Below are 13,664 nucleotides of genomic sequence, written 5' to 3'. Positions count from 1 at the left end.
CCTTCAGAACCGAAACGTCAACGTGAACGTTGTCTTTGACTTCATTGTCGTTCGACACCGAGAAACTCTGCACATAAATTAAAGATAAGGTCGAGTAATCAATCAACATAGTGTAGAAAATTGTTACCGTGCAGGCTTAAACGTACAAAGTCGTAGATATGTTATCGCAGGAAGGCATTTTCTTGGTTATTATGGACTCGCAAATATTATGTAAAACTCCAGTTGCCGCTCCCTTTAATTTTCTGATAAAATTATTCTGATACTGCAGACTGTTTGTGAATGACGACCCGTCCACCATTTAACGGTTGTCGGCGGTCAATTTATGTGGCAGGATCTTTTATCCGCACCGTAGTTAATGGTGAATAATTTTTTGCTTCTTCGCAGAATTGTTGACTTTCATATAACGGACGCACATTTAAATGTAAGAGGTCGCTCATTCACGCGGCTGGTAATTAAAAACACGTCAATTATCCGCGAAAAATCAGCGTCCCAGTCGACTGTCAGAATTGCCATAGAACCTAGAACTGGAACTGTTGCGGGGAACTGTTACGATTTGAAAACATCAGCCAACTCCGAACCTGAACTCTCAAGACCACATAATCCCTGAACTTGACGATTCGAAAACACAATAGAATCAAATAACACGCCAAATATTATACTTGTCAAATCAGGCGCATTGACGCGCCCACTTAAATTCCCATTCGTATTTAACGTGTACCGTCAGTCAAGTTCTGGAGAACACAGAAAATTCATGAAGAATAATTCGTTGCAAAATTAAACACCAGGGTTTCAGAATACAAGGTCAATCCAACAACCGAGGACTTTGTAAAAGATGGAAAAAATTTGTTGATTATTCAACTCAACTAAGCAATTACTTTCACTGGGGAAAGGAAGACCAAGAAAGCGCGTGGTCACAAACAAGATTCTCTTACGTGTCTATACGTCAAGAAGTCTGTAGTGACTGTGCAGAATAAACATCCATTTCTCCCTGTAGAGGTATTGCCTAGAATTCTGAAATAGATGAGCCGCACAGTTGTAAACGATCTATTGATCGTTATAACTTGCACGCATTATCGCGTAATTGATCATCGAACAGGTCTGACTCCGTACAACTTATGGTTATTTAAAACAAAATTAGCCTTGCCTGACCACAGCAGCCGAGCAGTATTTATTTGTGAAAATAATACGGAATTAATGTGTAGGGGCAATACCATAAACGAACGGCATACGTGCGTTCATTTTTTCGAAACACGTTTTCAGAAGTGATCCTATCACTTCGGTAAATTCTGCTCCGCACTGCAGTGCATCGAGACATTGCGTTCCACTCATGTTTCGGGTACGAAAATCGATAATTTTATTTGCGTTTTTTTTAACGGTAACGGGTACCGGCTTTAGCACCGATGGAACGAGGCCAGGCGGAAGGACCAGGGGTTCGAGAAACCCGAATCGTCCTGCACGATACCATCGAGTGGATAAAAAAATCTCTGCCCGATTTGCAAGCGCGGTGTAAACAGATTTTAGTGTCACACGTTCAGCGGATACTAAGCTTGCCCCGCATTTGGCTAGTTGCCGGGTGTAAAAGAGGGGAGAAATCGAGGGGCTTCGAAGGAATGACAATATGTATTATTCACGCTCGCACTATCGATCTCGCCGACACACACCTCGTCGTAATTAGCATCGGGTGCACCAGCGACGCGGCTTAACGATCAATTCGGCTCCCCGACGTTTTCGCGAAACCGTTAGCCGGCGCGAATTCCTCCCGCCTCGGCATGTATAATTAGCATCGCCTACCAAAAATATCAGAAAGTTTCGAAGGTGAGATCATCCGTATGTATTGATTAATAAGTATCCGCACGGATTACCCTCATCGCCGACAATCATCCACCGATTTTTGCAAAGATCAATCAATCGTCGACGGAACCTGTAATTTTCTACGTTCAGCTCAAATATTGCTTCGTGGACAGCTTGAGAGTCGGCTCCGATCTAGATGATATGCTTTTTCGTCAACCTGGTCTCGTTCTATACAACGATTACGAGGGAAACACGGAGGGGAGTAAACTGCACAGTCGCCGGGTCGGATAGTCGAAAGAAACCGCACAAGTAGGAGAAGGTATCTTTTCATCCTTCATCCATTGAGCCGAGTTCGTAGCTGTGCTCCGAATCAGCCGAACAATCGGCCAGGTGGCCATAAAAATGTAAACTCGAGTACTCGGGATCGGTGGAAGGCGAGTCCGTTGTCCGACAATACGAGTTTTCGCTACCGCTAGAGTTACCCTGCGACCGCGATCCCGATCCCGTCTCCTTGCTCGCCTATATCGATACACGCGCATGTGTATCCTATGTACTTGGTGTACACGGGGGACATTCACAGGTACAAAAGTCCTTGAGACGACCGGACTGCGCGCGGAAAAGGTAGCGTGGATCAATCCACGACGGAGGGGAATGAACTGCGTTCACGGTACGCCTTGCGCCTTCCTTTCCACCTGCTGCACCAGCAACGCCGGCCGATTTAGATCCTTGCACGAAGATTGTGTCGGAGGCAACGCGTTAAACCGCGGCGTGTGGGAGTACTTAGATATGCAGCTCACTCCTCATCCTCATTATCCTTACCTGCGAGTTGTCGCGCGTTTCCCGAGCGACTTCATTGTCAAAGTATACTAGAGAGAAAGTCTTTGTCCGCTTTAGTGCAGGACGTCGAATCGAGGTACGTAGGTCGCAGGGACAGCTTTGGTAGGATTTGCTTTTGAAAAATCGGACACGTACGTAATGGAAAACGCGCCGATGGAAATAATTGGCTTCCTACATCGTAAGTATATTGCAAATGTTTGTTGCAATGGAGGAAAAATTTTTCGTACGCTTTGCCACTCCGCAGCTTTCCTTAACACTGCCAGCCAACAAACGACAAAGACTGTACCGGAAAGTATTGGAAGAGATTGAAGGAACTCGGGATCGCCAGGACCCAGCCATCTTCGTCAAATTTACGGCAAATTTCTTTCTGCAAATTTTTAGCCACTGAGGATTTGTAATAGAATGAACTTCGTCATTATATATGTTTTTGCTGTCTACGACACGAATGACTTGCCACGTATTGTGGTGAGGAGAAAAAGATGTCGACCGACTCCGTGGAAAATATCACGTTAGCACGAAACCCGACATTGTTATTCCGTGTCGAAATGGGGAGAATGGAGCGAATTAATTAAGATCCATACCCCAGTCGGGCGTTTACCGTTTAATTGTGCACGTGCAGCCCAGGGACAGCAGTATGGAAAGAACCTCCTCCCCGCCACTGACGTAGCTATCCTGATCGCCCAATTATTTTGTAACCATTACAACGGTCTGCGGTAAGCTATACAGTCACTTGATACAGATTATTTGAGATCTATTCCCGCAGATTACTATCGTCGCGTGATTCATCAAGCATTTAATTTACAGGCTGTCTCGAAATAACTCAGACCTTATGAGTATACTTCAATAGATAATGATGTTTGTGATAAGACTAATATGGAGTAAAGTAAAAGGTGTTTCTTTGTCGGATTCCAGATCAAACTGTCTGTTACTGTAGACGGATCGTGCCATGGACTCTGAATGCCTGTTTTGGACGGCAGTTAGCCTACGAAAGCTAAACAAAAATCGCTTTCAGTCACAGGTCAAGCAACTGGTTTACAATGTCGTCTAATAAAAGTAACTATTAAAATGAATATTCCTGTTTTTATGACTGCAGCCTCACTCGTTTCGTAGCATCCGTGTAAAAGTGAATGAGAAACTACTCTACTTAATTTCTCCAGCCTGACTTCGGTAGTGAAATTTCAACTACCAGGTATGTGGTACGATAAGTCAACAGATCTCGTTTATATTATATGATAATACATTTTGTCATTCAGGTTACGGACGAAATAAAATCTTAGACCGCTGTCGAGAATCGTGTAGATTCAATTACCGATGTCGTGTAATTTTTTATTTTTTTTTTTAGGTTTGTTATTCTCTAAAGAATTTTACCCAGCACAACTTTAACAGCATAAATATGGCGAACCAAAAAAACGAAATTGGGTATTTTCGCGAAGAAAATTCATTTTTTCAGTGTGTATAACGCATGGGAACACCAAATAATCATGAAGTTGAAGAAGGTAACGTTATTGTAACGATGCATGCTTAGAAAAAATCATTGCTTCACACCTTCAGGGTTGTCTGAAATTTAGTAAACCATACTAAATAAAACACATTCATATTTTGAAAAGCCAATTCACTGGAAGTCATTCTAAAATGAAACAATAATAAATTTTGCCCTGATGTTTCGTTTCAGAAACGTTACTAACTTCAGCTTCGTCAATAATTGGGCTGTAGTTTTTCATCGGCATCAAAACCTAATCGTGGATGGTACAAGCAATTGAATTTCACTTATTTCGTCAAATGTCTGTACGTAAACATTGGTTGCATTAGACATTGTTGTAGTTTTCAACCTGCTATATGTATTTTAATTTTTGTAGATAGGAAACGACTTGATCAAATAATTTTTAATTTCTCTACTTGTTACGTATGTAAAGTTTTTACATGCACAGACCGAATGGCTCATCAGAGAAACCGCAGGTTTTACAGGTTCGTCTGAAACATCAAATCTGTCAGACAAGAGGGAAAAACCCGCCCAATTGCTATAATTATGAAGGTATTGATCTTACTTATTTGGAGATCACATCCGACATATGGAGACATGGCTAATATAGTTGGAAATTTTTACTCGCATGAATATATCCAATCAGTTGATTCGACTTGTTGTCTTCGCTAAACTGGGTAATCCATAATAGCAAACTACATGACAAACACAATTTAATTGTATAACGTACACGATAGAGAGGACAGGTTCCGATGAATCTACAACCCATTGAAACTTACTGATTTTTCAGAACCGTCGGCACGTAGCGTTTAACGGAATTTAATCTGACGGATATGACCAAAGAGGGTAGCCTTCCTTTTTCTGTGACTTGCGGAGCCAAATCTTCATGCGACAGAATCGATTGAAACTTCTCAAACTGTTGTACTCACGGGGATGGAAAAACGATTTTCCAAACTTCCTGGGTTCAGCAGTTAAATAAATAAAAGCATATGTTCATTTATTTCTGTATTTCAATCAAGACTGCGTCAAATACTAACAATACAATATACAAATCGCATCCTGCAGAGATACAATTCCGCCTGTACACAGAACGAAACTTGAACTACTTATAAACTACAATTATTTTATATTTATTATATATAATATATATTTAATCGTACAACATTTTTTATACACTGCTTGAGAAATAGGATGGTGCACTACTGTTTCCTTATATGATAGGCATATTTATTACGTAATGTTTGATAACTTTTTTACATGTCTGTTTACCATTAACTTTAATACGTACTATTTGACGAATTGTTGAGAAACTATACTCTAACACCCTAACACATGTACAATAATTGAAGCACATGAAATAAACTGAAATTGATACTTTGTTACGTTCAGATTGTATTTCTCCTTCCCTACAAGTATGTGAATCCGGGGCAAATTTTATGTTTTTCGGTAAAAAATTTTCGTCAGGCGTCCGCAAGGAGTCAAGGCTGTCCGGAACAAATTTCTCTCGCGAAATGATAGCTATATGAAATCTGAATGAGTCGGTAACAGCGTTGCTCGCATCCGCTCAATTTGGGCTGGAGAATTCCTTCAAGCTTGATCTCGGCGTAAGTCTTCCTTTTCCTGCGATTTCAGAGCCAGGGAGACGCGGTCCTGAAGTCAATCTGGATGGGCCGAAGTGGGCTAATGAAACGCTGAGTAGTGAGAATTTTCATCGCAATTTTGGCGAAATTATCAAATGGGGTCGGCCTTGCTCTTTATTTGGCCCTGAGTTATTTTTTCTCTGAATCGATTTGTACAACCATTACTAAACTAGTTGAACCCCCGCGAACTCAGAAAACGCGGCGAAAAGATCGTAGGACCGACAGCAGAAAAATGGCGGCTGAAATTCTTCGTTTTTCGGCTCTAACTTTTGATCCGTTGCTCGCAGCGTATTCGGGCTACGCCCAATCGATTTCTCTCGCAAAATTACGTCGGAAAAGTGCACAAAAGAATTAATTCAGGCACTTTTGAAAATCGCGAAAATTTTCGCCAAAAACACAAAGGGGTTAGCCTTACTTTTTTTTGGGCAAAAAACTTTTGGTCTCAGATTCGTTTTAAACGACCCTTATCTGACCAATTGGACCCTCAGGAACTCAGAAATCGCAGCTAAAACAGCGTAGGACCAACAGGTGAGAAATGGCGAGAAAAAAAGCACCTGCTGAAAAATGTCGAAAATTGGGGATCTGGTTTTTTGGCTGTAACTTTTGACCCACCACTCGCAGCGTATTCGGACTGCGCCCAATCGATTTCTCTCGCAAAATTACGTCCGATCAGTGCCACAATTAATTGATTCCAGCACTTTTCAAAATCGCGAAAATTTTCGCCAAAAATGGAAAGGGGTTAGCCTTACTTTTTTTTTGGGCAAAAAACTTTTGGTCTCAGATTCGTTTTCAACGACCCTTATCTGACCAATTGGACCCTCAGGAACTCAGAAATCGCAGCGAAAAGAGCGTAGGACCAACAGGTGAGAAATGGCAAGCAAAAAAGCACCTGCTGAAAAATGTCGAAAATTGAGGTTCTGGTTTTTTGGCTGTAACTTTTGACCCACCACTCGCAGCGTATTCGAACTGCGCCCAATCGATTTCTCTCGCAAAATTACGTCCGATCAGTGCCACAATTAATTGATTCCAGCACTTTTCAAAATCGCGAAAATTTTCGCCAAAAATGGAAAGGGGTTAGCCTTACTTTTTTTTTTGGCAAAAAACTTTTGGTCTCAGATTCGTTTTCAACGACCCTTATCTGACCAATTGGTCCCTCAGGAACTCAGAAATCGCAGCGAAAAGAGCGTAGGACCAACAGGTGAGAAATGGCAAGCAAAAAAGCACCTGCTGAAAAATGTCGAAAATTGAGGTTCTGGTTTTTTGGCTGTAACTTTTGACCCACCACTCGCAGCGTATTGGGACTGCGCCCAATCCATTTCTCTCGCAAAATTACGTCCGATCAGTGCTACAATTAATTGATTCCAGCACTTTTCAAAATCGCGAAAATTTTCGCCAAAAATGGAAAGGGGTTAGCCTTACTTTTTTTTTGGGCAAAAAAACTTTTGGTCTCAGATTCGTTTTAAACGACCCTTATCTGACCAATTGGACCCTCAGGAACTCAGAAATCGCGGCGAAAACAGCGTAGGACCAACAGGTGAGAAATGGCGAGCAAAAAAGCACCTGCTGAAAAATGTCGAAAATTGAGGATCTGGTTTTTTGGCTGTAACTTTTGACCCACCACTCGCAGCGTATTCGGACTGCGCCCAATCGATTTCTCTCGCAAAATTACGTCCGATCAGTGCTACAATTAATTGATTCCAGCACTTTTCAAAATCGCGAAAATTTTCGCCAAAAATGGAAAGGGGTTAGCCTTACTTTTTTTTTGGGCAAAAAACTTTTGGTCTCAGATTCGTTTTCAACGACCCTTATCTGACCAATTGGACCCTCAGGAACTCAGAAATCGCAGCGAAAAGAGCGTAGGACCAACAGGTGAGAAATGGCAAGCAAAAAAGCACCTGCTGAAAAATGTCGAAAATTGAGGATCTGGTTTTTTGGCTGTAACTTTTGACCCACCACTCGCAGCGTATTGGGACTGCGCCCAATCGAGTTCTCTCGAAAAATTACGTCCGATCAGTGCTACAATTAATTGATTCCAGCACTTTTCAAAATCGCGAAAATTTTCGCCAAAAATGGAAAGGGGTTAGCCTTACTTTTTTTTTGGGCAAAAAACTTTTGGTCTCAGATTCGTTTTCAACGACCCTTATCTGACCAATTGGACCCTCAGGAACTCAGAAATCGCAGCGAAAAGAGCGTAGGACCAACAGGTGAGAAATGGCAAGCAAAAAAGCACCTGCTGAAAAATGTCGAAAATTGAGGATCTGGTTTTTTGGCTGTAACTTTTGACCCACCACTCGCAGCGTATTCGGACTGCGCCCAATCGATTTCTCTCGCAAAATTACGTCCGATCAGTGCCACAATGATTTGATTCCAGCACTTTTCAAAATCGCGAAAATTTTCGCCAAAAACACAAAGGGGTTGGCCTTACTTTTTTTTTGGGCAAAAAACTTTTGGTCTCAGATTCGTTTTCAACGACCCTTATCTGACCAATTGGACCCTCAGGAACTCAGAAATCGCAGCGAAAAGAGCGTAGGACCAACAGGTGAGAAATGGCAAGCAAAAAAGCACCTGCTGAAAAATGTCGAAAATTGAGGATCTGGTTTTTTGGCTGTAACTTTTGACCCACCAATCGCAGCGTATTGGGACTGCGCCCAATCGAGTTCTCTCGAAAAATTACGTCCGATCAGTGCTACAATTAATTGATTCCAGCACTTTTCAAAATCGCGAAAATTTTCGCCAAAAATGGAAAGGGGTTAGCCTTACTTTTTTTTTGGGCAAAAAACTTTTGGTCTCAGATTCGTTTTAAACGACCCTTATCTGACCAATTGGACCCTCAGGAACTCAGAAATCGCAGCGAAAACAGCGTAGGACCAACAGGTGAGAAATGGCGAGCAAAAAAGCACCTGCTGAAAAATGTCGAAAATTGAGGATCTGGTTTTTTGGCTGTAACTTTTGACCCACCACTCGCAGCGTATTCGGACTGCGCCCAATCGATTTCTCTCGCAAAATTACGTCCGATCAGTGCCACAATTAATTGATTCCAGCACTTTTCAAAATCGCGAAAATTTTCGCCAAAAATGGAAAGGGGTTAGCCTTACTTTTTTTTTTGGCAAAAAACTTTTGGTCTCAGATTCGTTTTCAACGACCCTTATCTGACCAATTGGACCCTCAGGAACTCAGAAATCGCAGCGAAAAGAGCGTAGGACCAACAGGTGAGAAATGGCAAGCAAAAAAGCACCTGCTGAAAAATGTCGAAAATTGAGGTTCTGGTTTTTTGGCTGTAACTTTTGACCCACCACTCGCAGCGTATTGGGACTGCGCCCAATCGATTTCTCTCGCAAAATTACGTCCGATCAGTGCTACAATTAATTGATTCCAGCACTTTTCAAAATCGCGAAAATTTTCGCCAAAAATGGAAAGGGGTTAGCCTTACTTCTTTTTTGGGCAAAAAACTTTTGGTCTCAGATTCGTTTTAAACGACCCTTATCTGACCAATTGGACCCTCAGGAACTCAGAAATCGCAGCGAAAACAGCGTAGGACCAACAGGTGAGAAATGGCGAGCAAAAAAGCACCTGCTGAAAAATGTCGAAAATTGAGGATCTGGTTTTTTGGCTGTAACTTTTGACCCACCATTCGCAGCGTATTCGGACTGCGCCCAATCGATTTCTCTCGCAAAATTACGTCCGATCAGTGCCACAATTAATTGATTCCAGCACTTTTCAAAATCGCGAAAATTTTCGCCAAAAATGGAAAGGGGTTAGCCTTACTTTTTTTTTTGGCAAAAAACTTTTGGTCTCAGATTCGTTTTCAACGACCCTTATCTGACCAATTGGACCCTCAGGAACTCAGAAATCGCAGCGAAAAGAGCGTAGGACCAACAGGTGAGAAATGGCAAGCAAAAAAGCACCTGCTGAAAAATGTCGAAAATTGAGGTTCTGGTTTTTTGGCTGCAACTTTTGACCCACCACTCGCAGCGTATTGGGACTGCGCCCAATCGATTTCTCTCGCAAAATTACGTCCGATCAGTGCTACAATTAATTGATTCCAGCACTTTTCAAAATCGCGAAAATTTTCGCCAAAAATGGAAAGGGGTTAGCCTTACTTTTTTTTTGGGCAAAAAACTTTTGGTCTCAGATTCGTTTTAAACGACCCTTATCTGACCAATTGGACCCTCAGGAACTCAGAAATCGCAGCGAAAACAGCGTAGGACCAACAGGTGAGAAATGGCGAGCAAAAAAGCACCTGCTGAAAAATGTTGAAAATTGAGGATCTGGTTTTTTATCTGTAACTTTTGACCCACTACTCGCAGCGTATTCGGACTGCGCCCAATCGATTTCTCCCGCAAAATTACGTCCGATCAGTGCCACAATTAATTGATTCCAGCACTTTTCAAAATCGCGAAAATTTTCGCCAAAAATGGAAAGGGGTTAGCCTTACTTTTTTTTTTGGCAAAAAACTTTTGGTCTCAGATTCGTTTTCAACGACCCTTATCTGACCAATTGGACCCTCAGGAACTCAGAAATCGCAGCGAAAAGAGCGTAGGACCAACAGGTGAGAAATGGCAAGCAAAAAAGCACCTGCTGAAAAATGTCGAAAATTGAGGTTCTGGTTTTTTGGCTGTAACTTTTGACCCACCACTCGCAGCGTATTGGGACTGCGCCCAATCGATTTCTCTCGCAAAATTACGTCCGATCAGTGCTACAATTAATTGATTCCAGCACTTTTCAAAATCGCGAAAATTTTTGCCAAAAATGGATAGGGGTTAGCCTTACTTTTTTTTTGGGCAAAAAACTTTTGGTCTCACATTCGTTTTCAACGACCCTTATCTGACCAATTGGACCCTCAGGAACTCAGAAATCGCAGCGAAAAGAGCGTAGGACCAACAGGTGAGAAATGGCAAGCAAAAAAGCACCTGCTGAAAAATGTCGAAAATTGAGGATCTGGTTTTTTGGCTGTAACTTTTGACCCACCACTCGCAGCGTATTGGGACTGCGCCCAATCGAGTTCTCTCGAAAAATTACGTCCGATCAGTGCTACAATTAATTGATTCCAGCACTTTTCAAAATCGCGAAAATTTTCGCCAAAAATGGAAAGGGGTTAGCCTTACTTTTTCTTTGGGCAAAAGACTTTTGGTCTCAGATTCGTTTTAAACGACCCTTATCTGACCAATTGGACCCTCAGGAACTCAGAAATCGCAGCGAAAACAGCGTAGGACCAACAGGTGAGAAATGGCAAGCAAAAAAGCACCTGCTGAAAAATGTCGAAAATTGAGGATCTGGTTTTTTGGCTGTAACTTTTGACCCACCACTCGCAGCGTATTGGGACTGCGCCCAATCGATTTCTCTCGCAAAATTACGTCCGATCAGTGCTACAATTAATTGATTCCAGCACTTTTCAAAATCGCGAAAATTTTCGCCAAAAATGGAAAGGGGTTAGCCTTACTTTTTTTTTGGGCAAAAAACTTTTGGTCTCAGATTCGTTTTAAACGACCCTTATCTGACCAATTGGACCCTTAGGAACTCAGAAATCGCAGCGAAAACAGCGTAGGACCAACAGGTGAGAAATGGCAAGCAAAAAAGCACCTGCTGAAAAATGTCGAAAATTGAGGTTCTGGTTTTTTGGCTGTAACTTTTGACCCACCACTCGCAGCGTATTCGGACTGCGCCCACTCGATTTCTCTCGCAAAATTACGTCCGATCAGTGCCACAATTAATTGATTCCAGCACTTTTCAAAATCGCGAAAATTTTCGCCAAAAATGGAAAGGGGTTAGCCTTACTTTTTTTTTGGGCAAAAAACTTTTGGTCTCAGATTCGTTTTCAACGACCCTTATCTGACCAATTGGACCCTCAGGAACTCAGAAATCGCAGCGAAAAGAGCGTAGGACCAACAGGTGAGAAATGGCAAGCAAAAAAGCACCTGCTGAAAAATGTCGAAAATTGAGGTTCTGGTTTTTTGGCTGTAACTTTTGACCCACCACTCGCAGCGTATTGGGACTGCGCCCAATCGATTTCTCTCGCAAAATTACGTCCGATCAGTGCTACAATTAATTGATTCCAGCACTTTTCAAAATCGCGAAAATTTTTGCCAAAAATGGATAGGGGTTAGCCTTACTTTTTTTTTGGGCAAAAAACTTTTGGTCTCACATTCGTTTTCAACGACCCTTATCTGACCAATTGGACCCTCAGGAACTCAGAAATCGCAGCGAAAAGAGCGTAGGACCAACAGGTGAGAAATGGCAAGCAAAAAAGCACCTGCTGAAAAATGTCGAAAATTGAGGTTCTGGTTTTTTGGCTGTAACTTTTGACCCACCACTCGCAGCGTATTCGGACTGCGCCCAATCGATTTCTCTCGCAAAATTACGTCCGATCAGTGCCACAATTAATTGATTCCAGCACTTTTCAAAATCGCGAAAATTTTCGCCAAAAATGGAAAGGGGTTAGCCTTACTTTTTTTTTTGGCAAAAAACTTTTGGTCTCGGATTCGTTCTCAACGACCCTTATCTGACCAATTGGACCCTCAGGAACTCAGAAATCGCAGCGAAAAGAGCGTAGGACCAACAGGTGAGAAATGGCAAGCAAAAAAGCACCTGCTGAAAAATGTCGAAAATTGAGGTTCTGGTTTTTTGGCTGTAACTTTTGACTCACCACTCGCAGCGTATTGGGACTGCGCCCAATCGATTTCTCTCGCAAAATTACGTCCGATCAGTGCCACAATTAATTGATTCCAGCACTTTTCAAAATCGCGAAAATTTTCGCCAAAAATGGAAAGGGGTTAGCCTTACTTTTTTTTTTGGCAAAGAACTTTTGGTCTCAGATTCGTTTTCAACGACCCTTATCTGACCAATTGGTTTCTCAGGAACTCAGAAATCGCAGCGAAAAGAGCGTAGGACCAACAGGTGAGAAATGGCAAGCAAAAAAGCACCTGCTGAAAAATGTCGAAAATTGAGGTTCTGGTTTTTTGGCTGTAACTTTTGACCCACCACTCGCAGCGTATTGGGACTGCGCCCAATCCATTTCTCACGCAAAATTACGTCCGATCAGTGCTACAATTAATTGATTCCAGCACTTTTCAAAATCGCGAAAATTTTCGCCAAAAATGGAAAGGGGTTAGCCTTTCTTTTTTTTTGGGCAAAAAACTTTTGGTCTCAGATTCGTTTTAAACGACCCTTATCTGACCAATTGGACCCTCAGGAACTCAGAAATCGCAGCGAAAACAGCGTAGGACCAACAGGTGAGAAATGGCGAGCAAAAAAGCACCTGCTGAAAAATGTCGAAAATTGAGGATCTGGTTTTTTGGCTGTAACTTTTGACCCACCACTCGCAGCGTATTCGGACTGCGCCCAATCGATTTCTCTCGCAAAATTACGTCCGATCAGTGCCACAATTAATTGATTCCAGCACTTTTCAAAATCGCGAAAATTTTCGCCAAAAAGGGAAAGGGGTTAGCCTTACTTTTTTTTTTGGCAAAAAACTTTTGGTCTCAGATTCGTTTTCAACGACCCTTATCTGACCAATTGGACCCTCAGGAACTCAGAAATCGCAGCGAAAAGAGCGTAGGACCAACAGGTGAGAAATGGCAAGCAAAAAAGCACCTGCTGAAAAATGTCGAAAATTGAGGATCTGGTTTTTTGGCTGTAACTTTTGACCCACCACTCGCAGCGTATTGGGACTGCGCCCAATCGATTTCTCTCGCAAAATTACGTCCGATCAGTGCTACAATTAATTGATTCCAGCACTTTTCAAAATCGCGAAAATTTTCGCCAAAAATGGAAAGGGGTTAGCCTTACTTTTTCTTAGGGCAAAAAACTTTTGGTCTCAGATTCGTTTTAAACGACCCTCATCTGACCAATTGGACCCTCAGGAACTCAGAAATCGCAGCGAAAACAGCGTAGGACCAACAGGTGAGAAATGGCAAGCA

At 42.2% G+C, this 13,664-nt stretch overlaps 1 protein-coding gene across 3 annotated transcripts in view; it reads right to left on the bottom strand.

Moving 5' to 3' along the window:
• LOC124174376 overlaps nucleotides 1–13,664 on the bottom strand; it is a 37,660-nt gene that overhangs the window by 11,794 nt on the left and 12,202 nt on the right. Inside the window, exon 1 of one of the 3 annotated variants that reach the window (XM_046553472.1) lies at nucleotides 1,212–1,541. The exons of the other annotated variants lie outside the window; for them this stretch is intronic. Coding sequence (XP_046409428.1) covers nucleotides 1,212–1,329 — 118 coding nt within the window. The 5' untranslated portion in view covers nucleotides 1,330–1,541. Of the gene's footprint in view, nucleotides 1–1,211; nucleotides 1,542–13,664 lie in introns of those variants that run through there. 3 annotated transcript variants of the gene reach the window in all.

The sequence above is a fragment of the Neodiprion fabricii genome, chromosome 1 (genome assembly GCF_021155785.1).
Source record: "Neodiprion fabricii isolate iyNeoFabr1 chromosome 1, iyNeoFabr1.1, whole genome shotgun sequence".
Lineage (NCBI taxonomy): Eukaryota > Metazoa > Arthropoda > Insecta > Hymenoptera > Diprionidae > Neodiprion > Neodiprion fabricii.
Note: the sequence above shows the minus strand (reverse complement) of the source record. Positions and strands in the feature narration are given on the sequence as shown.